The sequence below is a fragment of the Odontomachus brunneus genome, unplaced genomic scaffold, assembly GCF_010583005.1.
Source record: "Odontomachus brunneus isolate Ranch 3 - 2012 unplaced genomic scaffold, Obru_v1 Obru_scaffold_012, whole genome shotgun sequence".
Lineage (NCBI taxonomy): Eukaryota > Metazoa > Arthropoda > Insecta > Hymenoptera > Formicidae > Odontomachus > Odontomachus brunneus.
The window spans coordinates 1,919,340-1,946,692 of NW_022639462.1; the positions used below are offsets into that span (position 1 = coordinate 1,919,340).

A 27,353-nucleotide genomic window follows, 5' to 3' on the forward strand; every position below is an offset into this window, starting at 1 on the left:
GAGAGAGAGAGAGAGAGAGAGAGAGAGAGAGAGAGAGAGAGAGAGAGAGAGAGAGAGAGGAGACGTGTGCTCTACCCCAACGCGCTTATCGGCGCTTTCAACTTCCCCGCGAACAAGGCTCGACGCTCGCACATACGTGTACATTGCTTTCAGAGTTGTAGAGGAGCGTTGCAAAATTGGCGAGCGAAATTCTCGGGTATTGCCTAAAATTCCCGCCGTTCGTTTCTCCCGCTGCGCGTTCTTTCCGCGAAAGGGGCGCGCGCGGTAGTCCTATTCCTGGATCGCGTCGCAATTGGCAATTCGTTTCTAAAGACGTTACGATGAGTCGCGGGCGCGATTGAGGGGCGCATCGATTTCGATTAAGTGACGACCTCGACCCAGTGAATTACGCGTTGCATTCGGGAATTTAGCCCCGCGGCGATGCGATCGAGCGGTGCCCTCGCGCACGCACGGAGCGGTGAAGTTTGCTTTCGGTGATCGCATCCAGGCCGGTTTTCGCGGCCGCAACGCCTCCGGCTACCCGCCCTTTTTAGACCCTAAAAATGATCTCAAATAAAAATAACCGGACGAAATTACCAAGATAAAACGATGTTTCGTTGTTTGGTCGAGGCGCGCTATTTTTGGCATGCGAATTCCCAAAGAGATACGGGACGTAAACGCAAAAAATCCCTCCCTCTCCGACTGCTTCTTCATCCACATTCTCTCTCTCTCTCTCTCTCTCCCTCCCTCTCTCTTCTTCTTTTTTTTTCTTCCTTTTCCTTTATTATCCCGTTACTGCGCGTGTTGGTTTTATCTCGAGTACAGGATTCGTAATTAAGGTATTTGTGAAGAATCGACCTGCTGCGGTCTCCTCTAGGCAGCGATCTTCCGCCATCGCGAATACCTACACGTGTACCGCGATGCACGCGATGCACGGGGTACGCTGTTAGTGTAATAATAAACTCTCTTGAGCGCCGCGGCATGGCTAACAGAATGTATCTTGCGAGTCACAGTGACTGACTACTTGGCGCCTGCACCGATAAACCAAGTCCGACTCTCTTAGCGTGCTCGTATACGTCGGTCGGTCGGTCGGTCGTGCGCACGTTTAATACATACGCTCGCGTACGCTGACACTAGCGTACGCGGACGATGAATGAGCTAATTGTGCTTTCTGATGAGCGAAAGCCCGTCTCTCTCTCTTTCTCTTTCTCTCTCACTCACTCACTCTCTCACTCACTCAGTCACTCTCTCTTTCTTTTATTTCTTTTCCGCCGCGTGCATGATGACGCGTATGTGCTCGCCGCAAAACCCCTTTGCGTCGCTTGAAAACGCGCGATACCAAAAGAAAGATGCGTTCGCTTTAAATTGCCGATAATTGACATTCGCGAGGAGCACCGTCGGTGCCCGAACTTGGCGTTGTCCATATCTCGGCGGACGTATTGTTCCCAGCACGAGGATACGGCATAGACAATACAGAGCGAATTTGCACACGCTCTTCTCGACGAGCACTTTCGTCCTTGTGGACTCTTTAACGGGGTATTCTTTAAACGGGCCGAAAAATAGGCCATTTTTAGCGATTTTTTTAGAGAAACTGCAAAACATTTTAAAATGCACTTTTGCCCATATATATTTGTACATGTTTAAAAAATGTATGTGAATTTTTATGTATAAAAGTAATGCTTATTAAAAAATTGTATATAATAAAACGCGTCAAAGATCCTTATTGGGAGCCCACGATTAGGCTCGTCTGGCTCGTCTTGAGATAAAAATTGCAAAATGGTTTGCGATCAGTACGGTTTGTCTTTATAGTACCTTCTGTACCCTTCAGAATTGTAATGATAACCAAACTTCTTCTGTGATAATAAAGTAAAGTCGAGACATTTTGTGAAAAATCGATACCTTATCTTTAACACGCTGTTATTTTGCTATGTATAATTTTTTATCAATAATTGAAGTACGGACTGTGAAGACAACTTTACTGATCGAAACACATTGTGCAATTTTTATTTCAGTTAAGCCAGACGAACCCGATTGTGACAGCCAATGAAAGAGATTTTGCTTGGCATGTTCTGCGCCTTATTAACTGTTTTAACTTATTTCGAGTGTAGATGTAGCGGAGTTTTTTTTTTGAGTGTACTTCCAAACGCGCCGTGACGCGTTTTATCTATTTTTTCGGGCGCATCCCCAACTCAATTTCCGAAGGAAAAAAACTGAATGAATGGAGACAATCGGCAAATACTTTCAGGCAGGTGTAGCGCGTCCGCGATGCCAGCTGCCTTGTAGCCCTTAGCGCGGTTTACCCTTGACGTTCGAAAAATATCACGGCGTATGCGTAACAGCTGCTGCATTTTTCTGTGGGTGGCGACCAGTGAAAGTGAGTGCTCGAGGTCGGCGTAAATCTCGCTCTGTCTCATCTCGAGTCCGGATACGACCGTGCCGTAAAAGTATCCCAATGACGATTCTTCTTGCTTTGGAAACTTCGGAGCAAACGCGAGCGTTCTTTCGCTGTTGGCTGTTTGACGGTACTCGAGCGATTTTACTCCGTGTGTGGAAATTTATTTTTTCAGATTCCCCGAACCGTTTCTTTTTTTGGATCCATATACGCGCGCGCGATCCGGGGGAGGATCTGTTTCCGTCTGCCGATGGTGTGAACCACGATGAACGTTCAAAATAGATATTATTCGACGTTCCGTTTGGTCTAGCGTTCTTTGATCTCGCTACTACAATCGAAACTGCGCAAGCGAAAGCAAATTTTTACATTTATATAACCTGCCTTTCAATCCGACGCGTAAAACTGCAGTTTTCACGAGAACGTTATGGCATGTATATTTGAATGACTCTGAATCCTAAAAGCATCTTTCAATTTGTGTATACACACAGAAAAAATATCATTCTGTTGCTAAAAGATCGATTACTGACTTTACTTTCCTTCTTTTAAGTAATGCTTATTTTTAACAGAGAATATTCTCTTCGTAATAGTTTGAAAGTATATTCATAAGAAAGTATATTCATAAGAAATTTTAGGGGAGCTCATCATGTACCCGAAAGATGAATTTATTGTCTTTAGAATATTATAAAACTCTTAAGAACATTATAAAACTTTGTTGAGGAAAATTTTTTGTTTTAATTCAATATTCTCGATTGAAATGTTAAACTTGCTAGGACTCGGAATACGTTTTAAATATAAATTTAATATTTATGTGTGATGAACTTGCGATAGATTCGTTAGTGTACAAACTTATGAAATACTTGAACAGGTAACATATTTTTTTGTGCATACTTGTCTCGTATACACGGAGAGACTATTAAAGTTTCTTTTCATATAAATTTTGTTCAATTTTATTGTGTTTTTAGTAGTCCAGGAATAGACTATCTCATTAAGGTCTATCTTGCTAAGGAACATAGTAAATTCCGCTAGAAATACAGCAAGTGTTTTAGCAGCACGTTTCAGTTAATAAAATATAAGTAACGCATATTGAACGAAAAGATAGTAAATTACTATATTATGCCAATTTGTTCTCTGTGTTGCAAGATCCTCTATTTTTACTATAAAATCTAATTTTTACTATAAAATCCTCTCTCTGTATGTTTGCTGCGCACTCTTCTATCTTCGGTCGCGAAATAAATTTGCTGCAAGCGCGGTGTTTATTACGGGACCCTTAAATGGCGGCTGTATTGTACGCGATTAAATACTGATCGATCGATTGCATTTCGATCGTCGCGTCTTGCTCCATTCCGAAGTTAGAACGGAGCGAGATACATGCCGGTGAGTCGATATTTGCAGTTCGCGTTGCAGCGACTGAAAATTCGCTTTTGAAATCCGCATGGAAACGACACACTTAGCCCATTTAAGACGTTTCAATTTATTGGCGAGATTAACCGAGGTCGTGGTTCGCCGGGTTTTTTTAGCAATTCACGAAGACCAATTGTTACCTCATCGCGCGCCACGGTCTAACGAGCGTTCAGAGCCGAGAATCGACTTGGCTCGATTAGCGTCGTAAAATTGGCCTTCCCTCGACATTAGAGCGATTTCCTTGTGTACAACGCTGTACGGCGGATCGCTGTCTGGCTTTTTCGCGCCGAGTTATTTCGCTCAGTCGTTCTGACCATTGCCGCGAGAAGATGTGAGACGTCTCGTGCAACGAAATGATAGCGAATTAAGCAACAAATCGGGGGTCTGGGAGATTAGAGATTCGTATAAATATATGTGTATACCTTACCGTTCCGAGGAATAAATATTTTCCTTCCGTAGTCGGCGAGTCTCTGCGCTTTGCGCTATAGTTCTGAAACTTTGGGTTACACGTTTCGCGATCCGCGCACTCTTAAACTCCGCAACGAGAGCACATGTTCGCGCTCGAGAACGGGAGACACTGCAAACGACTTTTAGGTGCACCATGAAAAGCTGAATCTATGCTACACCGAGCTACATCAAGGATATATGTGCTTTCGGCTCGGTACGATTATCGGAACTGAGCAATTGACGAGGAAGGCTTACGACACGCTTTTCAAATTCGCTTACGCTCGAATTCGCAGCTGCAGCAGCGTGATACGCTGTCGCATTGCGCTAATTGAATAACATACATATTTTGGTATCGTGACACTTCGACCTTGATAACCCCGTTGGAGATTATTCGAGACTTTGCACATTGCAAGGATATTGCGAAAGTGTCGTCAGAAAAAGACAAGGAGACCAAAAACAAAGTACGAAGAGACACGTGCGAAGTAACTCGTCGGAGTAACTTGCGGATTTTCTAAGATAGGTAGGTAGAGAGAGAGAGAGAGAGAGAGGGGAAGAAAGAGAGAAAGAGAAAGAGAGAGAGAGATTTTCAAAATCTTCGCGAAATACTCGCGGACAACGATTGAGCATAGACGAATTGACAAACGTACTTATAAAGAAAGAGAGAGAAAGATCACGCGAGAACCAGGCACACGCGAAAGTACTCGGAACGTTTTGACTTGAGAGTCGACGAGAGACTGGCGAGAACGCCTTCTGCCTCTCTGGCCGAGACGTCGCTGGCCATCCCTTTCCACCAGCGACGACGCTTCCTTACCGGTCTCGAGGAGAGGTGCCTTTACTCCCGATAGGTTACCTTCGAGATAACTCGATAGGATGGTAAATGCGCGCACGCGTGTAAATTGATCCGATAAATTCGCCAAGATTGCGAAAAGCCCGACATTTCACCGCTAATTAATACACAGCTGGGGCGTCAGTGCACTGACCGTCCGCGCACGGTCGCCTCTGAGTAAGTGTATGTGTGTGTGTGTGTGTGTGTGTGTGTGTGTGTGGGTGAGAGAGAGAGAGAGAGAGAGAGAGAGAGAGAGAGAGAGAGACACGCTGTCGTCAAAATTTCATTTTAAAGACAGGTTGCTTCACACGACGCTTTCCTATTAGTCCGTTAGACGCCGCTATATGATTCACCGCGCATAATTATTCGTTGAAGATATTCCGCGTTTATCCGATATTCCTCGGCTGTTCGGCTGTTCGTTAGCGGTCCTATGTTTAGCTGTACGTCTTAAATATGCCCGGCAACATCGGCACGTCAATAATCTTCCTCAAAAAGAAGAAGAAGAGGGAGGAGAGTTAAGATCAGAATCCAGGAAGCATATAATTCTATTACGGGATGTAATATTCATTATGCATGTCGAGCGTGACACAACACAGTTGCTGATCAACAACGATCTATCTTTCGGATTCTTGACGCGGGTCAGAGGTGTATCGATTGATTGATTTAAAAAAAAAAAGCGCATTCGTCGCGCGTACAGATTTTCCATCACCACGAAAGGTCGTGTCCTCGCCGTCATTGTACGCCTCAAGATCGAACATCGAACGTTGATAAGTCGCTTCGCGATTTACGGACAGCCAAGTGTGTACGCTTGCGGACAGAAAGGATGTTCGTAATTTTTGGAGAAAGTTCGTGTGTCCTTATGAAAGGACACTTCTATTAGAACTCATGGACAAGACGGATGATTTCATAAATTTACCCGAAAAATTGCAGACAATCTTTCTGTTCACGAGTGTACGCATAATACGAGCCAAACTGCCGAAAGATAGATTTCGATATTATGCCTCTAAATCTGAGATTTCTGTTGCCTATCCTAATGCCTTTAGAAGGTAGTCTGATAACACGATATAATGAACTACTGTGATTGATTCCGCTATTTTGAGGTGCGAGCTGAACCAAGAGGATTCGAAAAATAGCTTGTTTTCAAGAGAGACTAAGATAGACTAGTGTCCTTAGAAGATAGAGTCTGGCCACTTATCCTTCAAAATGGCATATTTATGTAGTAAAGGCGAAGTACATTGCGAATATCAAGTGCTGCAAGTTACTTTTATTCATCATTTCGTATCATGATTATAATAAACTTTAGTGTTTGAAGTTCTTATTATCATAAACGCTGTAGTAAAGGTTAGTACATAATCAATAGAAACTTAAACCGTAAAATAAAAGTGTTAAGAATTATATCTTTTTTCAAAAGTGTGGAATTTGTGTGTGTTGTTCTTTGTAACTTCACAATATAATGATAATACTATAAAAGAAACATTGTGATTGATTCCGTCATTTTGAGAGGCCTGCGAGCCGAGCCAATGAAAGAAGATCCGAAAAATGGCTAGACTCTATCTTCTAGGCACACTAGTCTATCCGAGTGTGACACTTCCGCATTGACTTTCCGGTCAATGCAAAGTTGCTTTACTCCGTCGTGAAATTTGAAATTCTTACGTCACCACATAAGGTACTGTGCGGCGCGGCACCAAAGAGGAAAATAGAAAATTTTTCTCACCGCGACGTCCGGTAGGAATGCTTAATTCGACGAGGTACATCGTAAAAGGCCTTTTAAGGAATGAAACGCGTCGCGGAACTGAGCGTCACTGGCGATATTTTCGCCATAAGGCACCAGGAGTCGTGTGGTCGCTAAAAAGAAGTTAGCCGGCCTTTGAAGGCTCGAATTTCCCCGAGTCGGAGCGCGTGTGTTTCGGTTTGCCGTAAAGTGTGAAAGCAGAGCCGGTTGAAGTGCACTTTATGAAAGCTCGTTGCTACGCTCGGCTATTTCTTATGCGTCGTACGAGCGCATTCCGTGCGAAATGCGCGAGAAGGTGCGTCCCGGCGCGCGAGTGTGCGCGCGCGTATGCGTGTCTAGTGTCGTCGGATTAAAAAAACTTATCTAGAAAGAAAAGGAAGTCAGCCTGGGGTTGGGGACCTCGATGAAGCAAGCGGAGTGTGCTATCGAAGGTTGCCCGGCCGTAATGTAAACGCCATTCACGAAAAATTCACGTCCCCGCGTTACATAACGATATCGGCTTACACATTCGGACACACGTCGAATACAATACGATGTAATATAACGGCGTGTAATATAAGATGGTAGAATTCATTAAGCGTTCCGCCAAGCGCAAAACGGAAGTCTCGCTCTCTTTGCGAAATCGAGACCTCCGTGAAGCGAGCGCGAGTCTCGTGGTCGGTGTCGCAAGGATTTTCAATTTACAGCGCGTGTGGACGTCTAACGTTGGATATCGCGTTTTCCCATTATTTGTAAACACTCGATATGTAAGAGATTACCGCTACCTGGGAAACATTTGCATGCACGACGTGCGAGGTGGATCGACATCCCGAACAATGACGAAAACGTGACGATAATATCAGATTTACTGCTGCGTAGGTCTACTCGTAGCCGCGCGTTCGGTGATTTAAAGTCCGGCATAGTTCCGCGCAGGAGCAAACTTATGTATTTCGCGTAGGATACGTCGGCCTTGCGGGATCTTTTCAAAATACGATAAGATTATTTCATGATATTCGCACGAACGTTTCCGTCTTTCAATTAATCAATTCTCCAAAGTGTAATCAGTGTATTCCTCACTGAAATGCTGTACTTGCAGCTGACGCTTCAGTTATAAATATAGCACTGCAATCAATAAAATCTTGCTGAAAACGTCAATTAACAGTGGCAATTGCTCCTTATTAATGACACAAACACAGACAGACAGTGTCATTGCACGCAAATCGCATGGAGTTATTTCGTCGCCGTTGTTTCATTATTCGTGAACACTTTATATATTCATATTTATTTGTATTTTTTAGTACTGTTATAGTACCTTTCAAAATGCAATCTATGACGGAGAGAAAAAGACTGAGACAAAAAATACTTGAAAAATGAAAGTACTCATTCGGCGAGTATTACTAACATATTTGTTTAAGTTCCAAAATGTTCTTTCTTTGGAGAAACCAAACGTAGAAAATTAGAACATATGTTCTAAGGTATACGGAGAAAATGTTGCGATGAGAATTACGTTAAAATGATATTTTTTACAATATTTGTACTAATAACAATAAATTCACTATAGAAATAGCAGACTGATCATCTACTGGATATACGATATAAAAAACATTCTAGTAATTATAATGATTTTGTGGCAAAAAGTCAAACATAACGTAATATTAAACAAATATATAGCTTCAGTCGTGGATTTTTTTTGGTCCAGAAGATCGGAAAAATCTTGTTATAACTTTACTACAATATTTTCTCGGTATATACATTTCTTCCTATAAAAAGCCATTGAGACCTTGCGTATTGGTGATTGTAAGATTGTTGAAAAATCGTTCATCGTGAGAACGTTTTAGCAAATATCTCATTTGAGAGGAACGATAGATGGTTCGTTTCCACCGCGACGCGGTATTCGCGGGTAATGTCGCGGGTTATGGTGGCGAAGAAATTCCGCGGGGGTAAAAATTCGCGCTGATTGCTTCGTAGAGCTGCGCTGTTGCGCTCCGAAGTGCCGACGTCAAGGCTTGATGGGCTTTCCGGACTTGTGTTTTAGTGCCTGGACTCGCGAAATTACTGCCGGGTCAGTGATAAGTCAGTGCCGCACGGAAAAAAAGATTTTATTAAATTAACTAAATATTTGGTCGAATATGAACGATCCAGAAATTCCGATTGAAGTAACCTGAATTCTGTTTAAGTTAACAAGATTTTTGATTATTTAACCAGACATGTTTGGTTAGTCTACCAAAAATCTTGTTAACTTAAACAGAATTCGGTATTTCTGGATCGTTCATATTCGACCAAATATTTAGTTAATTCAATAAAATCTTTTTTTTTCCGTGCGAGTCGCAGTCTCGAGTAACTGTGTGTGCGCGCGCGTGGGGATACTTTTAAAAACTCCGGTCTCCCCTCATCAGAGCGGCCGGACGTGGTCGGCGAGTGAAATAATGACAAGTTAGGGAAATAGAGTACACGCGGTCCTGCGCGCTCGTGGGCGACGCGCGCAATTCCGGTGAGCTTAACTCGATCCGTGCTCGCGATGTTAACTTCTTCATCATTCGCCATTCGAAGTAGTCGCGGCGATTTCACGGCGACTCATTGTCGCAATAACCGCTTCATAAGCATACGACGTAAAAACCGTGGAAACATTTCACGGTATTCATGCCGCTTGTGCATTAGGCGGCGCGAAAACTGGACGCGAACGCGCGTCGCGCCGACACTCCGCCTCGATGCACCGCAAAGAGAACACGCCGATTCCGCGTTTTATTTATTGCATTATCCGATCGAATGCGATTAAACTTTCGCATTTTTTTTCGCCCTCCTCGCCGACTGGGAGTGTAATCCTGTCGCTGGTCGGCTTTGCAGATCGAGATCCGCGAAGCGAGTGTGACGCATCGTGGCTAATTATATTGACATCGGTGTGCGCGGAGAGCTTCCGGGTTGCCGCAACGGAATGTTGTCCCGCGGATCTTACGTATTCGACATACCTACGTAGGCAACACAGTGGATGCTTTCAAGCACGGCTGACCTGACTCCGAACGAAATATCCTCGCGTCTCTCCTTCCTCTTCTCTCTCTTTCTCTCTCTCTCTCTCTCTCTCTCTCTCTCTCTCTCTCTCTCTCTTTCTCTTTCTCTCTTTCGTGCTAAACGGGTAACAATGAGTATCTTTTCTCAGACCGATTTTCTCAAGCGCTCGTGCGCGATTCGCGCGACCCGATCTAGGATAATGCCCATCCCGCCTCTAATAAACACGCATAACGTAATTCACGGCTGGCGAACGTGTTTCCATTTCCAGCGCCGATCGTAATTTCCCGTTCAACGGCCGCGAAACATTTTGTTGAATTCGTTGATACCGGTCGATCTTGAACGGGGAGCGAGTCATCTTTAGGCGGGTTTACTGCGTGCACCGTTCTCGAGCTGGCGCAATGGAATGCAGCTCGTTCGATCGGATGCATTAAGCGCGCTTTGCCGGCGAGATCGAGCGCGACTCCTTTCAGCGCGCGAGCGTGACAAAACGTGGCCTAGTTTTTCTGCACGGCGATCGCGAATGTCCGATAATCGCTTGTTATTTGACCCTCGCGTACAATCATATTTTTTGGGACACACACACACACTCGTTGGAAAAAGGATTTTATTGTCCAAACGAAAATTTGGTACACCGGACTGTAATTTAGTTAAAATGGGATCAACTTCGAATATTTGGTAACTGCAACCAAGAGATTCAATTGCTGTTATGTGTACTTTGCTTTCTCAATGATATGTGCACTTGACACACGTAAGAAACGTGTAATTCCAACCCAAAATCGCGTGTATGTAAATACTTCAGTTCCAAATATAGAAATAATTTTCTCAGAATGCAGTGCGAGTCTGTCAGATCCGATCAATTTTCAACCGTCATAACACTGATCAATATTTTCAGGCACATTTTTCTTTTCCAGAGATATAAAAAAGCCTCAGCTATAAGATAATAACAGTGTAACAAAATCGAAAACTGCAAACAGATTTTGAAATTTTTTCGGATTCTCTACGAAAGTTGGTGAGTGAATAAGAGATGAAATTTTGAACGCGTAAATTGAAGACGAGATATCTTCAGAAAACTTTGCATTATTTTATTCTGAAACTTTCTAAACGTCCCATTCCCAGATCCGTTATTCAAATATAGAAATAATTTTCTCAGAATGCAGTGCGAGTCTGTCACATCCGATCAATTTTCAATCGTCATAATACTGATCAATATTTTCGGGCACATTTTTCTTTTCCAAAGATATAAAAAAGTCTCAGCTATAAGATAATAATAGTGTAACAAAATCGAAAACTGCAAATAGATTTTGAAATTTTTTCGGATTCTCTACGAAAGTTGGTGAGTGAATAAGAGATGAAATTTTGAACGCGTAAATTGGAGACGAGATATCTTCAGAAAACTTTGCATTATTTTATTCTGAAACTTTCTAAACGTCCCATTCCCAGATCCGTTATTCAAATATAGAAATAATTTTCTCAGAATGCAGTGCGAGTCTGTCACATCCGATCAATTTTCAATCGTCATAATACTGATCAATATTTTCGGGCACATTTTTCTTTTCCAAAGATATAAAAAAGTCTCAGCTATAAGATAATAATAGTGTAACAAAATCGAAAACTGCAAATAGATTTTGAAATTTTTTCGGATTCTCTACGAAAGTTGGTGAGTGAATAAGAGATGAAATTTTGAACGCGTAAATTGGAGACGAGATATCTTCAGAAAACTTTGCATTATTTTATTCTGAAACTTTCTAAACGTCCCATTCCCAGATCCGTTATTCAAATATAGAAATAATTTTCTCAGAATGCAGTGCGAGTCTGTCACATCCGATCAATTTTCAATCGTCATAATACTGATCAATATTTTCGGGCACATTTTTCTTTTCCAAAGATATAAAAAAGTCTCAGCTATAAGATAATAATAGTGTAACAAAATCGAAAACTGCAAATAGATTTTGAAATTTCTTCGGATTCTCTACAAAAGTTGGTGAGTGAATAAATTTGCTCAGATCTTACGGACTGAACATTACATAGTAGTAGTATTTCGGAACTAATTTGCGTTCTCGTTCGCACATGTTTGCAAGGCGAACTTCGCAGAGAAGCCAACTTCTTTCTATCTATTTTTTAAAGCTGCTAAAATTGTGCAACTATTTGGCGTTAGAGATGAAATTTTGAACGCGTAAATTGGAGACGAGATATCTTCAGAAAACTTTGCATTATTTTGTATTCTGAAACTTTCTAAACGTTCCATTCCCAGATCCGTTATTCCGTACTGATAATCTGCTCGCGTGCGTTTTCTTTTTTATTCCTCCATGCGCATATCCGCGAATGTCCCGTTCAGTTCTGAATGGCGAATCATTTTCTATACGGTCCGAGATTACGATCGGCTATGATCGTGGATTGAAATTGACGTCGGACGCGAATAATCTTGAGGCTTTTCCATCGAGCCTGTATAGTTCGGACAAAATGGAGGCAGTCCGGAGAGACTGTGCGTATCAAAATGATTCATGGAACAACACTCGAAATCGATTATTCCGCTAATTACTCCGACACGGAAATCTCGTCTCGGCAGGTCAAGACTAATCGTCGCCCTTCGCGATCGCAAATTGAAACGGGCGGGTCGGATCGCCTGGGAAAGGTCGGAGCCCCTTAACAGCCGCTCGCTGATGGCTGCATAGTTCGACTGGAATTATGGAATGTGCTCTTCGTTTGTGTACCTTCGGTGCGCGCAATTACGCAACATTGACGAGCGTATCTTCCACTCCACGTCGCGCGAAAGATCGATGGTCCAACGGAGATAAGAAATTAGTAGTCGTACAGTGGCGCGTTGCGTTAACGATCGCCACTATTCATCCTTCGACGCTCGGGGCGACATAGGCTCGCGAAATGGACCCACCTGAGAGAATCGTGTCACCGTCCTTCTTCGATTCAACGACTGACAATCGCTTGATCGATCTCTTAAATTCACCAGGGACACGTATACGTCTCCATGTCGTGTCCAGAGAATACCGGCAGAGAGCTATTTCGTGGCGAATAACGAGCTACGAAGCGATAACACGAAATAAAACGTCCACGTTCCAGCAAGGCGGGACTCCGGCCTTCGAGGAGACGCGCGAGAGAGCGCGCTGTCCTAAAGAGGGAAAGAGTGAAGGAGAGAGTTGGCGATCGGTCCCTGATCTAGCAATACATTTGTATAGGTGTTAGTCGGGGGATGGGACGTTTGTTATCTTTGGGTCAGTATACTATTAAGCGCAGGGGCCTCGTGCCGGCGCGTTGGAATGCCGTCTCCTCTACGATCGCGCGTACAACACGCGTCAGTGCGTAAGTATGCGTCAGAGATCGCCGTCTCTTCGATTGGAACCAAGTGAAAGATCTCGAAAAGGAAGGCGATTAAGGGGGAATGGGACCTTGAGCGCGGTCAGCCACTGGAAGAGCTTCGACGGAGGCTGAGGACTGCCGTTGGGACCGTACCGCCATATTGTTGTGACTAGTAAAGCCGTAGCCTGATCGTTCGCCTTTATAACGGGTGGCTACGACGTCCACGGCGCCGGGTAGATCGTAAATGCGTCGCGGAACAATGTGAGACACGTGTTAATTAACAGGGGACTTGGGAAATCGCTCGCCAACGACGGTAATTGGGACTCTCGACGCCGTCTCGGCCTGCCACTCCGACCTGAGCGCGACGCGACGATCATGCTGCGACACGTTATTTCAATGAAGCGTGTCGCTATTACATCATTAACTTTATGACTTGCGAACTTTCGCACCTTCGCAGAGGCAGCTGGAGAAATTCGCGAATTCAAGCAGTTTATTCATCAGATATGTATTTTCAGGGCGCCTAAGGGTTTATTTTCAGCGACACGTCAAGGGAGTTACTTATGAATTCACTATCTCTTCAACAAAATTACGTGTTTTTATCTCTTTATTTCACTACCTAAATAATAAATGTTAATTTAAAATCAACTTCATGATACCACTTTGGACATGACTTAAAAGCGCGAAGAACATATAAAAAGAGCTTCAGCCAAATTACGTGCTTATGCGTTGAAAAGTATACTTGGATTGGATTTGCAGTGCACCCAAAGGCGAAAAGTAGCAATTTTCTGATCTACAATCGACCAAGACAGTGCAGTGAATACTATTCCTTTTTCTATGGCACGTTTCCTAAAATGTGTAACATTTATAACGTTAAGTATTTTTATTTAGATGGTATCATTTTTTACGAAGTTACACTGTAATAATGGCACTCTATATCACCTCCACCGTAAGATCATAGTAAAAAATTGCGATATTTAGTATTAAATTTCTCACGAACACGGTGCAGACAGATCGCATGGAATTTCAATTACGAATGTGTTTTAGTACTGCGGTAAGTGTTGCGCTAAATTTCTGTTTAATTTGAACGAATGAACTCCTCGAAACTCACAAACGTGAACTAATCTCACGAACGTGTTTGCAAAGTATCCGGACTCTCGCGGGACGAAACGGTGGATGTAATGGATATCATGAGAATTTTTACGACTCCATATTTAACGGGGTTGAGGAATGAATGTCGGTGCGTTGGAGAAATGATCGGTTGAAACGGCGCGCGCGCGGCGGGAGAGGCGCCTGACCATAAAGCTTCGCGTTTAATATGAACCTGCGGCTGCTTCGGCTGTGTTTGTTGGCGCCGGTGAGAAGCCGCAACCCGCACGATCGCTACAGCCGCGATTCTCGAATTATTCTTAACGGTTTTGTTCTCACACCCACCTGGCCTGGCGGCCCGGGAATCCACGTGCGGGACGCGCGGCGCCGATTAGAGACCGCACTGACGGAATTTCCTTATTTCCCGCTTCACAAAGCGTCCGGCTACGGTAGAGTCACTGATCATCAGTGGAGATCCACCGATACTCCTTATCGCACGATTCGCTTCAGGAATCGCGCCGTTCGCGTTGCAAATAGAGAGAGAGACAGAGAGAGAGAGAGAGAGAGAGGCAGGAGAGTGGAAATGGGAGGCGAGGGGAGGTAAAGACGATGTCGACATCACGCGGGAAATGAAGACTCGTCATTAGAAAATTACACGCCGCTTCTAATGTTACGGTGCTCGACGTGCGTGATCGATACGTCTCTGAACAGCACTGCGCAAATTAATTATTACACGAACGCTCATTACTGCCTTCTTATTATCCGCATAATTCCTCCCATTACGTCGCGCGCGCTTTGTTTCTCCGGATTTGTGTTACTTTAGTATACGAATATTTAAACTTGCAACATAAAATATTATATGAACATAATCTATATTGAGAATTTAAATATTTATATTTAAAAATCAAAAAAATCAGAATGTCGACGATCGGGTACACAGAGAGAAAAATGATCGATCTTGCTAAAATTATAGTTATTTTTCGCCCCAATCATACCTTTCGCTTGTTGCAACACTAAAGTGGTAGCATGCGCACAAGATCATTATCTCTAACATTATGGTAAAATTGAATTAAAAAAAATTGTTTTCTTTTAAAAATAATTAAATAGTGATTACAAATACTCCACGTGATTACAAATAGTGCAGTTACAAATACCAAACGTTCATTTCTCAGTGTATTTGTCCGGGAATTAATACCTTTTTTTTTGCGCGTGCACTCGCTATCCCTATTGAAAGAAAAGAAGAGTTCGGCGCGCGCTGGAAGGGACCGTTCGATCGCGTGGATCATCGCATCATTGCTTCTGATAACACACTTCGGCGCGGACGCGTAGAGCGCGAATTATTGCTATCGCACGCGCGCCGTTCGATTTCCGGCATTGCCGCGACGGGATTACCGTTTTCGATCGATCCCGTCGATCCACATTGACGAGCATTTTCTCCGTCGCGCGAGACGCGAGCGTGGGATAACGTGTCCTCCTGCGAGTGCTTTCCGGAAAGCGTGTGTTTTGTACGCGCGTGTGTGTCTTATTGAGGATAAGTGCTGCTATGCGCCCACGGAAAATTACGGAGACGTTTCCCGACGTGGCGATCGGCCATCGGGAGGTAAATTGCGAGGGGCCACGAACCCCGACAACACACCGGCGTCCCGAGGACGACGTCTCGATTCCTCGTCTTCTTTGTGTGTGCGGCCGCGTCGCGCATGCATCGGTGTGTCCGCGCCAAGTGTTACGCGCGAGAGAGAGGCCGCGAAGAGGAAACGCGAACGTCGAGTCATCCGCGCGAAAATACTGGTATGCACGTCGGTGAACAAGAATTTCTCCCGTCGAGAGAGAGGAGGAGAAGGCGCGCCGCTACACGCCTTTGTCTCGAATCGACCTGCCTCCGTTTTGAATGTAGATACTCGCGGCTGCGCGCGAAACCGGAGAACTGTATGGGCGCGTAACGCAAGGTGATTAATGCGTAACCTTTACGAAGCTCGACGCGGCGTGCTGCGGTAGCGTGGGCGTGTATACCGGGTGTACACGGGCTCCGGGTATGTCCGGTAGTCTCTTTTTCTTTTTTTTTCCTCTCTTCTAAAGATTTTCTCCTTTCCTACGCGACGGTTTTCGCGCGCTCGCGGGACGCCCAATTTCCCGACCGATCAGTGCACCCTTCGATCGCAAAGTCGCGGCGATTGTCTCAACGACGTGAATCCGATCGATTAATCTTTGCCAAGGTCGCTGCGTTTGGAGCGACGGCGCTAACCTCTTTTACGCAGCTCGCTTCAACGTACGCAAATGCCTGATTTGTTGCGTTCCGCTGTGAGCGAGCTCTCTGATCGTTCCGCGCTGACCTCGCATTCTTGTTTTAATTGGATAAATTGCGCTTTATTCACTCGAATCGCACTTTGAGGATAATTAAGGTCTAATTAGTGTACCAAACGAACTTACTTACCACCGACTTTAACGAATGTATCTTTCTTGATTGTAGGAGACGACTCTTCCGGCTCCACCGGCGGCCCGCTAGAATCATTCGCGTCCGTGTTGCTGTAACACAGGTAGACAGAGAATCATTTCTCTCGGCTGTGTTTACGCAGATGTTTTACGTGTGCGTCTGCAATGCTCATCTCTCGCCCGCGTTTCACCCGCGTGCCGATATCGAAAGCGAACGATTCGACGACGAATGCAACGCTGCCCGGTATAAACGTTAAATCCCACAACGCCGGACGTACCTATTGCCGGCTCTAATAAACGACAATCGTTGTTCGGATAGTTTAGAAGAGACGATTGCAACGTCATGCAAAGAAGGAGAGATTGCTTCTCGAAGCAATAAGCAAATGTCGAGCATTTGCATGGAGGCGTTCACCTCGTGGGACGGTCGAGTCGAACGACCGACTGTTCGATTCCCGGTAATCGACACAGTCCTCTTTCCTATTCTTAGAACGGTCAATTAACCTTTTCACTATTCGCCGCGCGCGGGACAGGTGACCCATATCCATAAAGAAAGTGAATTAATTTCTTTCCAAAGTTCATTTACGCGAACGAACGCGCGCGCGCGCGCTATGTGCATTAGCAAGTTCTATAGCAGTCCACTTCTCAAGACAATTTCCAGCGATTCATTTCGCAACTAACCGTATACTTCATTCGAGCTAAGCGGAACCGTACTGTTGATATTGACACGATACTACAGTCGCCACGTATTGAAGCGCGTGTCAATATTTGTATAATTTTCTCCCCTTTGCAAAATGCGCTTCTAATTAGTGTCTGTCAAATATTTGATAATCAAAAATGACGTTGACCATAACATCATTTAGTCGATGAGAAAATGTCACGGTAGCGCAACACTTGCGCGCGCGCGCGCGGTCAATTCGCTATCCTATACTTTTCTCTTGATTTTATCACTTTCGTTCTTCACTTACTCTTCAATATTTTGTTTCCGAAAACTTATTATCTCCACGTATTTTGATGTATTCGAAATATAAAATAGACAATTGTAAACTTACGCGTTCATATATTCCAAAGAGTTGGTTTCCTCCTCTTCGCCGATGGTAGCTAGATTGCTCTGCCAATAATAATCGCCGTCGTCGCTCTCGTCGCTCGTGTCTTCCTCCTCCTCCTCCTCCTCCATGATCTCGTCGTCCTCCAGCATTCGATTCATCTCCGGACTCTTCATGTCGTCATTCACCTCGTCCAACGATTGATACGTTTCGTCGTCCTCGCTCTCTCGTAGCGCAGGGTTATCGACCTCGCCGTTGGATGGAAATCCCTCCTTGAAAACATCTCGAGTATTTACTCTAGTTTTCTCTCCGTAGGTTCTCTCGGAGTCAATATACTTTCCCTCTTCATCGTTCTCGTCGGTCCGAGGTTTTTCAGTCGCTTCTACATTCGGATTTGAACGTTCCGTTGGAATTCTGCTCGAATTACTCGAGGACTGCAACTGTTCTTGTTTGTTCTTGTCGATCATCTCGTCTTTAGCGCCACTTTGCTCCGTGGCAGTCGTTCGTTCGCAATTGCCTATCGCTTCGGATGCACTATCCGGCTCGTTTTTCGCGATTTCCTCCTTCTGGCTGCTCTGCAGACCTTTGGCCATTCTGATCTCGATAATTTCGAAGACTTTGTTCGTTTGCATGCCTTCCGCCGAGCCAGCAGCAGTTGCCTCGTTATCAGCGCAAACGCTCTTCACCGCGTCAGGTTTCATGTCAAAGTTCTCGTTTGTACTTGAATGTTCACCTCCTCGGTTCCTCTCGTCGTGAACGTTGTTTCTGCTCGGTGACGAGTTACACGACTCTGATTGAACGTACTCCGCGTTTTCTGCTCGCGACAGATCCCCGTTTTCTTTCTCCATCACGTGATTCGACTCGGCCGAAGGCTTAGCCTCCCTTCGCGGTGCTATGGTTGGCGGCGGCGGTGGCGGAGGTGGCCTCTTCCGTCTGGCTTTGACGTCCTTCCTCGGCAACGGCTTCGGCGGCAACAGAGGAGCGTCCGGGAGTTCTCTCTCGGGCGAAACGGGAACTGTCGCGGAGACTCGCGGGGAACGCGCTTCGTTTGCGAGTTCGCTCGTCGACTGGTTCACGCAGATCCTATTAACGTGATTCCTAGCCGGCAACGGAGGTGGCGATGATGATGACGAGGACGAGGACGACGTCGACGACGACAATCTGTCGCCGTTGCTTCTCTCGCACGTCTCCGCGCTGTTTGCGCAGGTCGTCTCGCGAAATTCCTCGTGGCCGTTGCCGTTGACGCGCTCCACGAGCTCGACATCATCTTTAATTGGTCTGAAATGTGTGGTAGAGTCGGCGGCGAGGTCGGCCGTGTAAAAGAGATCCGGCCGAGCCTCGTGCCCGTAACTCAGCGGGGCGTCTTGGAAGCTGAGAGGCGGCTGAAGGGTGATCGTTTCCTCGATCAGCACCGTGTTCGGCGCGACTACCGCCGTGATCCTTTCGACTTCGCCTCGCGATTCCACATGCGTCACCGCCTCGGAATTAGCGAGACGGCGGAGCAAGTAGTCGGGTGGATTCGCGGAGAAGTCCCGCTCGAGATGCTCGAGCGGGCAGATCGCTCGCGACAGCAGTACATCTCGATCGGACGATCGGTCCAAGTCTCGATCGATGCTCGAGAACTCGCTCGGCTGTTCTGACGCGGTTGACGCCGTGGACGCCGTGGAGATGGTTGAGACGCGGTCGGACGTCGAGAATCGGTCCACCACAGTGGACATCGAGCTGCCGGTGTCGTCGGACGTGCTGCCGTGCGTCGAACCGCACTGCGATCTCGCGTCCAGATAAACCATGGCTTCCGGCGGTTCCTGAAAGAGAAGAGATTTTCCTTTAGTTTGATACTTAGACTATTAATTTTAATCAGGTTGATCTTAATTTTAATCTCAATCTCAATCTTTATTAATCTTAGATCATCACACTTGGATGATACTCATGCTATTCTTGAAACGTCCAAATTGAAACGTGATGAAAGGTACGGGGTCGTGATTAGAGTGGAAAAAAAACTTTCATCTTCTCTCTATATCTCCTCATGCCATATATCTGCTGTTTAGTAGAAGACACCATTGAAATCAGCCTCTTGACGTAAAAATTCTTCAAACAATACATTCTTTCTTAGATAATTATTCCACATTTTTTTTCTGAAAAGTTACATCTTTCACTTTTCACAAATGGCAATTAATTTTATATAATACGGTATTACAGAAAAACTATAAATTTTTAAACAAATAATTTTTTCGTGAGTAAGGAAATTTCTATTCGACCTTTTTGCAAAATTAATTTTTTTTTTAATAAAACCTCAGTCGTAATTAATGATATAAGCATATTCCTGATGTTTTAATATCCAAATTAAGAAAAAATACTGATTAGTGCATTACACTCAATATAGTAAAACTTAAAAGAAGTGTGGCGTTCTAAGGTTAATAGGAAGAACTCTTTATAATACATTTCTTTAGTTAATTGGGAAACTTTTTAGTTAATCTCTGAAATCGCATCCTGATCACTACCTGCTTCGACTTCGCAAATTCTGGCGACCGGTCCTTGGGCGATCCCTTCGGGCTCTCCTGATTCGATCCGTTTACGCTCTTCGGCGAGGACTCGCAACTCTCATACGAGTTGGTCTTCACCACGCAGTGTAAGCCGGCTTGAGAAGCTGGCGAGCTGTTCTGCGAACCATTCAGCGATGGATTTTGCGACCTCGGACTGTCCCATGATTTCTTCACAGGACTAGGATTCGCCTCGCCGTCCGCGGGTCCTCGTGGCTGTCTCAGCTTCCTCGGCGGTACAGGTGGAGGCGCCGCGGGTAACTCCGGCGGCACTTTGCTCTTCTCCGTCGACATCTTCCTCTCGGCGCTCACCACTTCCGGCCTGAGGGCACCGCGACATCTCACCAGCAGTCTGATGACCAATTGCGATTCCTTCAGTCTTCTCACGCAATCCAACCGAGTCATGTGTGTCACCGGTATACCGTCGATCGAGAGCACCTGGAAGAGACATGACGTTGATTATCGGGCACGGAGAAGCCGCGTGTCGAGCTCATTGCCCACGATAATTTGCAACGTAAACAAGCGACGTGAGAGGTTGGAGGGAATCTCTCTTGGGAATCATAACGCAGGAAGTGGGTCTTGAAAATCGTAGACGGCGAGTCGGCACCGTGAGAGCCGAAAAAGAGAGTGTACAACGTTGCGTTTTGCGCGAAAAAGAAGAGGCGAACGAAATCCGCGGGACGTTCCACAATTCGCGGCCTTGATTCCGGCGATAAGCACACCGGTGAATCTGCAGTCGATTTTTCCTTGGCGGAAATATCAGGACATCATCACCAGCGGTTGTGTACTGAATTCAAGCAGGCGGTAAGAATTTCTATTGCTTTTGTCTCTCTCTCTCTCTCTCTCTCTCTCTCTCTCTTTCTCTCTCTTTCTCCTGTTCATTCAAGTCGATGAAATTACGACACGCAGATGCAAGAGCGTTGCGGCTCGACGCGTGCAAATAATTGCGCGTCATTCATTATACCGACATTGAAACACCAGTAGGCATCCATCGCGCAGCCATTGTGATCTTTATCCGCCGTAGATGAAACCTGTCGGTTCCGCAATGAAAGCGACATGTATGATGCACGCGGGATTTCACGTACCGTTAAGATTAATGAAATCGTATATGTTCATGAACGTCACTTTCTTGAATTTACCGCATGCACAAAATGCTTCAGCGAAAGCGCCGAAGTGTGTTAACGCGCGCGGGAAATAAGATCGATTGGGAAGCAACGTTGCTCACGCGTTCGTTCGAGGGTCTTGTGTTTCCGGTAAAGCAAGAAAATTTAAAAGATAAATAAGTAAGCAGATAAAAGAGAATCGAAAACACACGAGAGATAACGCATGCTCCTGCCATTTTGGCTCCCTCACCTCGTCTCCTTCGCCCAAGGTGCCCCACGAGCATTTTGCTCTGCTTGCGGGACTCTGCTCGGCGCAGCTCTGCACGAACAGTCGCCTGACCCTCTCGGACGTTTTGTTGCCGCCCTCGAACTTGAGACCGAAGCCTAGGCGCTCCCCAGGTAACCTGAACACCTCGACTTCCTCCTCGAGGTGTCCGTCCACGCCGTTTGCCAGGCACTTGCTCGCCGTCGACGACTCCTCGTCTTCCTTCTTGCCATTTCCGATCGACAGAACAGTCACGAAGTTCTCCGACGTCGGCTGACTGCCGACGCTGACCACCGTCACGAACTCCTCCGTTGTGCCCTTGGCGACGTCCATTTTCCGAGTCGATTTTAATTCATGGCAAGCCCGTTGATCTTTATGCTCTGGAATGCTAGCCACTCCCTGAAAACAGGTCGATTCGTCGTTAAAGATCGGCGCACTGTGGCGTAATCGGGGTGAGCAGGTTCCCGTCGAGGTCTACGAGCGCGAGAACCCCGTTTAATTTGCGCCTGTAAATATCTGTTTATAGAGTGCCAATGCTAATGCGGAAGCTAACGAGACGCTCGATGTGACCATTTTTCGTGACAGATTGTGGCAAGGGCGACGCACGTGTGTGAGGGAATCTCCAACGCCTCTTCTCCGCGCAACGTATGTGTAGATTTTTCCAGTCACATTCGTTTACTCATGATATGGAACCAATCGGCGAACAGATGCCGACAAATCGTGTCACATTGCACCGAGGATCGCGGACGACCATTAAGCGATCTTAACCACATACCGACATATAGTCGCGTGACCAACTTTATGAGGAACTTTCTTCCCGCGTGCGTCCGCTCGTTTTGTCATTTTTACTAAGGTAAACGTCCCAGTGGTTGAACATACATGTCCCAATGATTGACATATTGGTTTTGTATTTTTCTTTGTTGAAATGCTTTTCAATATACAAAGCAATATAATAAACGAAAAGAAATATTTAGTTACTTTGTGATTTTGTTTCATTTATTGATAAGCATCTTAACAAACACAAGCATATTATTAGTAATTCAATTATCGGTATACGTTCAATCATTAGGACGTTTACCTTATTACACATAGATAACGGATTACACATAGCCGCGGGTTATAAACAAAACCGTGTTATTACACGGAAAAATAAAGAACATTCTTATTTCGGAAATGTCTTTACTTTTGAATCTTAAAGATCATTCGGCGTTATAAACGAAGATAAGTTATATATGTTAACTTATATAAGTAAATAATTAAACTTATATGAAAACAATCATATACTTCTCAACAGGACTGTTATAATATTCTTGAATAGAAATTTTTCCGATAATCTCGATCAGGTTAACCCATTAAGGCCCAAGAGAAAACCGCTAAGGATAGGCTTTTAAAAACCATCTAAATTAAGGCAAAACGTCGAAATTTGTCAAAAAGTGAGAAAAAAATTTGTGTTGAATTTCAAAATTCAAGATGGTGGACCAATATGTCAGCCCGAAAATTTGAAATTTTGACATATTTGAGTGAAAATCTGTATAGGGGGGTTTGGGGTTCGCTGAGTATAAATATGCACTTATTTTTTCAAAATTCGTAATGGCGGATCCAATGTGGCCGCCCAAAAATGCGAAAATTTGACATAGTTTTGTTATTTGGCGAAAAATCTAACCAAATTATAAGCTACCTTTCGAAGGTGTTTGTTTTGAAGCAAAATATCATACTTTAGCAGACTGTAGAAGAAAAATAGTTTTTTTACTTTAAAAATCAATATGGCGGTTAACAATTTTTAATTTTGATTTATTTCAATGAAAGTACGTTTTGAAAAATTTTGAAAAAATAAGTGCATATTTATACTCAACGAACCCAAAACCCCCTTTATACGGATTTTCATTCAAATAGGTCAAAATTTCAAATTTTCAGGTCGACATATTGGTCCCACATCTTGAATTTTTGAAATCCAACACAATTTTTTTTCACTTTTTAACAAATTTCGATGTTTTTCCCTAATTTAGATGGTTTTTGAAAGCCTATCCTTAGCGGTTTTCTCTTGGGCCTTAATGGGTTAATCTGAAGTAATCATTTGATTTCTATAAAGGATGTTATTGGGTCACATAACGCAGTTATAATAAGCCACATAACGCAGTGTAGCAATCAGGGCTTTTTTTAATACTAATAATTATTAATAATTAAGACAAGCAAATAATTGACTGGGATCAATTTGATCAGAATTACGGGATCAGTTTCTAGTTGAATTTAAATAAGAATATTGTTAAAATTGTTGAAATTGAAGACCTAAAAATTCTATTAATAAAATTACATATCGTTGCTTGCATATGAAAAAATAATTGATAATTTGAGTATATTAATTTTAAGTGGATAGTTTACTTTCTGTGTATATGAATTATATTGTGACACGTGACGTTTGTACACTCGGCCGAGCGTCAATTGCTGTATCGTATTCCGTTATGCTTGACATTCGCCGCAGTTGACCTTCGCTTCGTTATCCTTCGCACGGCAGGTTTGTCTCGAAAATCGTAACCACATCAATATTGCACACGATTAATACGACAGACAGACTCGATTCCTTCTTCCCTGGCGAGTTTCCAGACGTGACTTCAGACACGCCGTGAAGTTCCGAGATAACTTCGCGTATTAAAGAACAGAAATGCTTAGAAATCCTACGAGACTTTCAGCCGAATATTTTCTCATGATCGGTTGTTTTCGTTGCGGGAGAGTTATCGGGTATTAAGCGCGACACGACAGGCAAATTGCAAAAGTTGAGTTTCTCACGTCGCGCACACTCGTCGACTGCTGGCTCTCGCCGGGTTGTCATAAACATTCTTCCGTGCGAGGACATACTCTCCTCGAGTATCCCGGCCAATAAATCTCCCCGCTTATTTTTCTCCCGCGGGCAGGTGAACAACGCGCACCGCCTCCATCCGTTTTCACTCATCAGCATCTCGATAATTCAACGATATGTATACCGTCCATCGCGTGAAAGTATGTCCGCTTGCATCGTGCGCAGCCTCCCGTCGCTACATCACCTCTGATCTCGCCAGAATGTGAGAAGTAGAAAGTAGATTGACCTGGGGTCACTGTCGAGCAATCAGCTGATCGCGAAGGTTCCCGCCGACTTATCGTCGTACTTAAGATGTACTTCGGATATACCCAGCCTCCTCCTCCTCCCCTCCTTCTATACTCCTTCGCATATTAAATCTTTTCATGTAAAGAGAATCTTTCTGCGCGCAGCGTGCAAAGCGCAGCGACGCCAAACGCGAATATTCGTCACACGCTTGAATGCGACTTCGCTTGACTTCACTTGAAGACTCCGTTCGACCGGATAGGGACTCGATGCGCGAGTATGAATTATCCACTGTCGAAAAAGAAGACATGTATCGCCTGTTTGACTAACAGTATTTTGTACTGCGAGGCTGGGGAATAATCGCGCGCGATTCCCGAGGAAAGTTTCAGGTGAGTGGACGACAAACTAATCGAGTGCAACGACGATGAGTTGCTGCGTTACGTTGTAGATTTAAAATTAGTTTCCTTGTCGGAAGAACGTGAGTTGACTAACGTTCAAGACTTTTACGCTCGTCGAGCTCTTACCATTGCGTGGGAGGACGTTGCTCACGTTGATGTGTATAGAAAAGAGGACATTCTTGTTTAGAAAATACCTTTACTTTTTTACATGTTTTTACATGTTCTTCAAATGAGATTATATAGCGTTAAACGAGATGATAAGTTACTTGCAAGAATATTTTTTACGATTCAACTAAAAAAGATCTCGTTAGTAAAAAATAATTTTCACTAATGTGTGTGGAAAGCACCAAATATTGGGAGTATAATGTTTTTACATGTATGTGTTAATGTTTGTAGATTCCCATATTTACTTAAAACTAATATATTCAAATTAACAATCATTGTTTCATATCTATGCATAATTTTCTTAAAAGAATTTTAAGATCCTGAACTTCAATAATGTTATAATTTTATCTGAATATTTTGATAGTTCCATGAGATATATCATATAATTATTCATGTAATGTGATTTATCCTCCCGACACTTAAAAACATTGCTCTCTTAAAATGAATCAGTGAAATATCATTGAAAATAGTGAATATACATTAATTTGCAGTTATAAGTGTTGCACTGAAAGTACTCAGTGCTATATTTATAACTGATATCAGTGACTATTCACTGATTGATTTTAAGAGAGTGTTTTCTCCATTCTATATTTTCTATTTCTATTAATAACAATTATTTGGAATAATGAAAACACAGACTGCCCTTCGTTGAATCCTGAAACATATTCTTATAAGAAACTTATTTTTGTTTAACGCTCATTTGAAGGTTAACCAATCAAAAATAGAGGTATTATCTAAATGTACTTTTTTTCCTGTACTGTTATGTATATTTTTTTTACAGTGTGCTAAAAATAAGTCGCACGATCAATCGACATTTCCACGTCACCGTCGATACAGATTTGAGAGCCGTTCGATCAGTCGTCGAGGATCGTGCGGCAGATGGAGTATAAAAATTTCGTCGTGGGCAGCGCATAAGGAGATTCGAGGAGCCGTACAAGTGCGTGTAACGGAATTCGTAGCCGCAGGCCGATCGCCACATTCTCGATACGCCGTGCTGCTCCGCGGGTCCCGTGTATGGCCACCGAAACCTCGTAAAAATATCGCGAGACCGGACCGCGATTTCCGAACGCGCGAATCGGGCTTCTTGCGCAGCGATGACGTCAGCTTAAAATCCGCTGCTCCGCTTAATTCTTGCGCTTTTGCTCGGCGCGTTTGTCCTATAAGGTGATGCCTGTTCTCGACACCTCGTAAAGGCGAATTTATGAAAGGGACAGAGAACGCGTGTCGCGCTTTCTTTTTCCAATTAGTACATTCCATTCGCTCGCGCGTGGGAAAGCATTTGCATATAACTGTAATCATTACATACGGCCACCCATGGATGAAGTTCTCGATAGATAATGGATGGAAAGCACGTGAGCCAGCGCGACACACGGGGTTAATGTCGTACAGCGTCTGAATCGCTCGCGTGCGACCTCGCGTCGCTATGTCGTACTAATATTAAACGGATAATCGAAGTAATTAGAGGCGCCGGGGGAGGACGCGGGACCGCGAGTGTCTTAATGGGTACAAATTATATGTCCAAAGAGGGCCGAATCCACCGGATGGCCATTAAACGTTATTCGCGACTGTTACGTGCGGAAATGCTCGCTCTCCGCTAAATGGGACTTGCGCCTTCGGAATTCCGTATTTTCCCAACCATAAGCGACGCCGCGAAACCGCGTTATGCAACAACGGCTGCTCGCCGACACGCTCCGTGGATTTTGACAACGCGATCCATTCATTACTTAAATCCAGCCGCGTTCCGGCCGTCTTGGAAAAACGGTATTCAATTTCGTCGTCGTCGTCGCTACCGTGGTGACCTGTGCTCGCCGCACTCACAGAGGCCACAATAGCGCCGATTTACGCTTGTCACTGTATCGTGTGCATGGGAATGCGTATATTCGCGAGGGCAGACAGTTTGGCCGCGGGAAAAACGTGCGAGCGCCAAAGGATCAAGCGGGCTTTTAATCATGGGAACGTTTCTGATTTTTAATGAGTTTGCGAAATATCGGTGACGACACGCCACTAGTGTGTATATTGGATCGGTCCAGAAAGTCGTGCGATTTTTAGGTATGTGAGAAAAAAGGAAAACCGGAGCAATCTGTTCCGCGGATGATGTATTGAGAAAAGATGTTTAAAAATTCATATATATATATATATATATATATATATATATATATATATATATATATAT

The 27,353-nt window shown here is 44.3% G+C and overlaps 1 protein-coding gene across 1 annotated transcript in view; it reads right to left on the minus strand.

Moving 5' to 3' along the window:
* Positions 1-27,353, minus strand: part of LOC116840822 — a 66,515-nt gene that overhangs the window by 35,647 nt on the left and 3,515 nt on the right. Inside the window, exons 2-5 of the mRNA XM_032808053.1 lie at positions 21,527-21,940; positions 20,135-20,611; positions 17,640-19,438; positions 16,592-16,683 (exon numbers count right to left, since the gene is read on the minus strand). Coding sequence (XP_032663944.1) covers positions 16,592-16,683; positions 17,640-19,438; positions 20,135-20,611; positions 21,527-21,940 — 2,782 coding nt within the window. The remainder of the gene's footprint in view (positions 1-16,591; positions 16,684-17,639; positions 19,439-20,134; positions 20,612-21,526; positions 21,941-27,353) is intronic.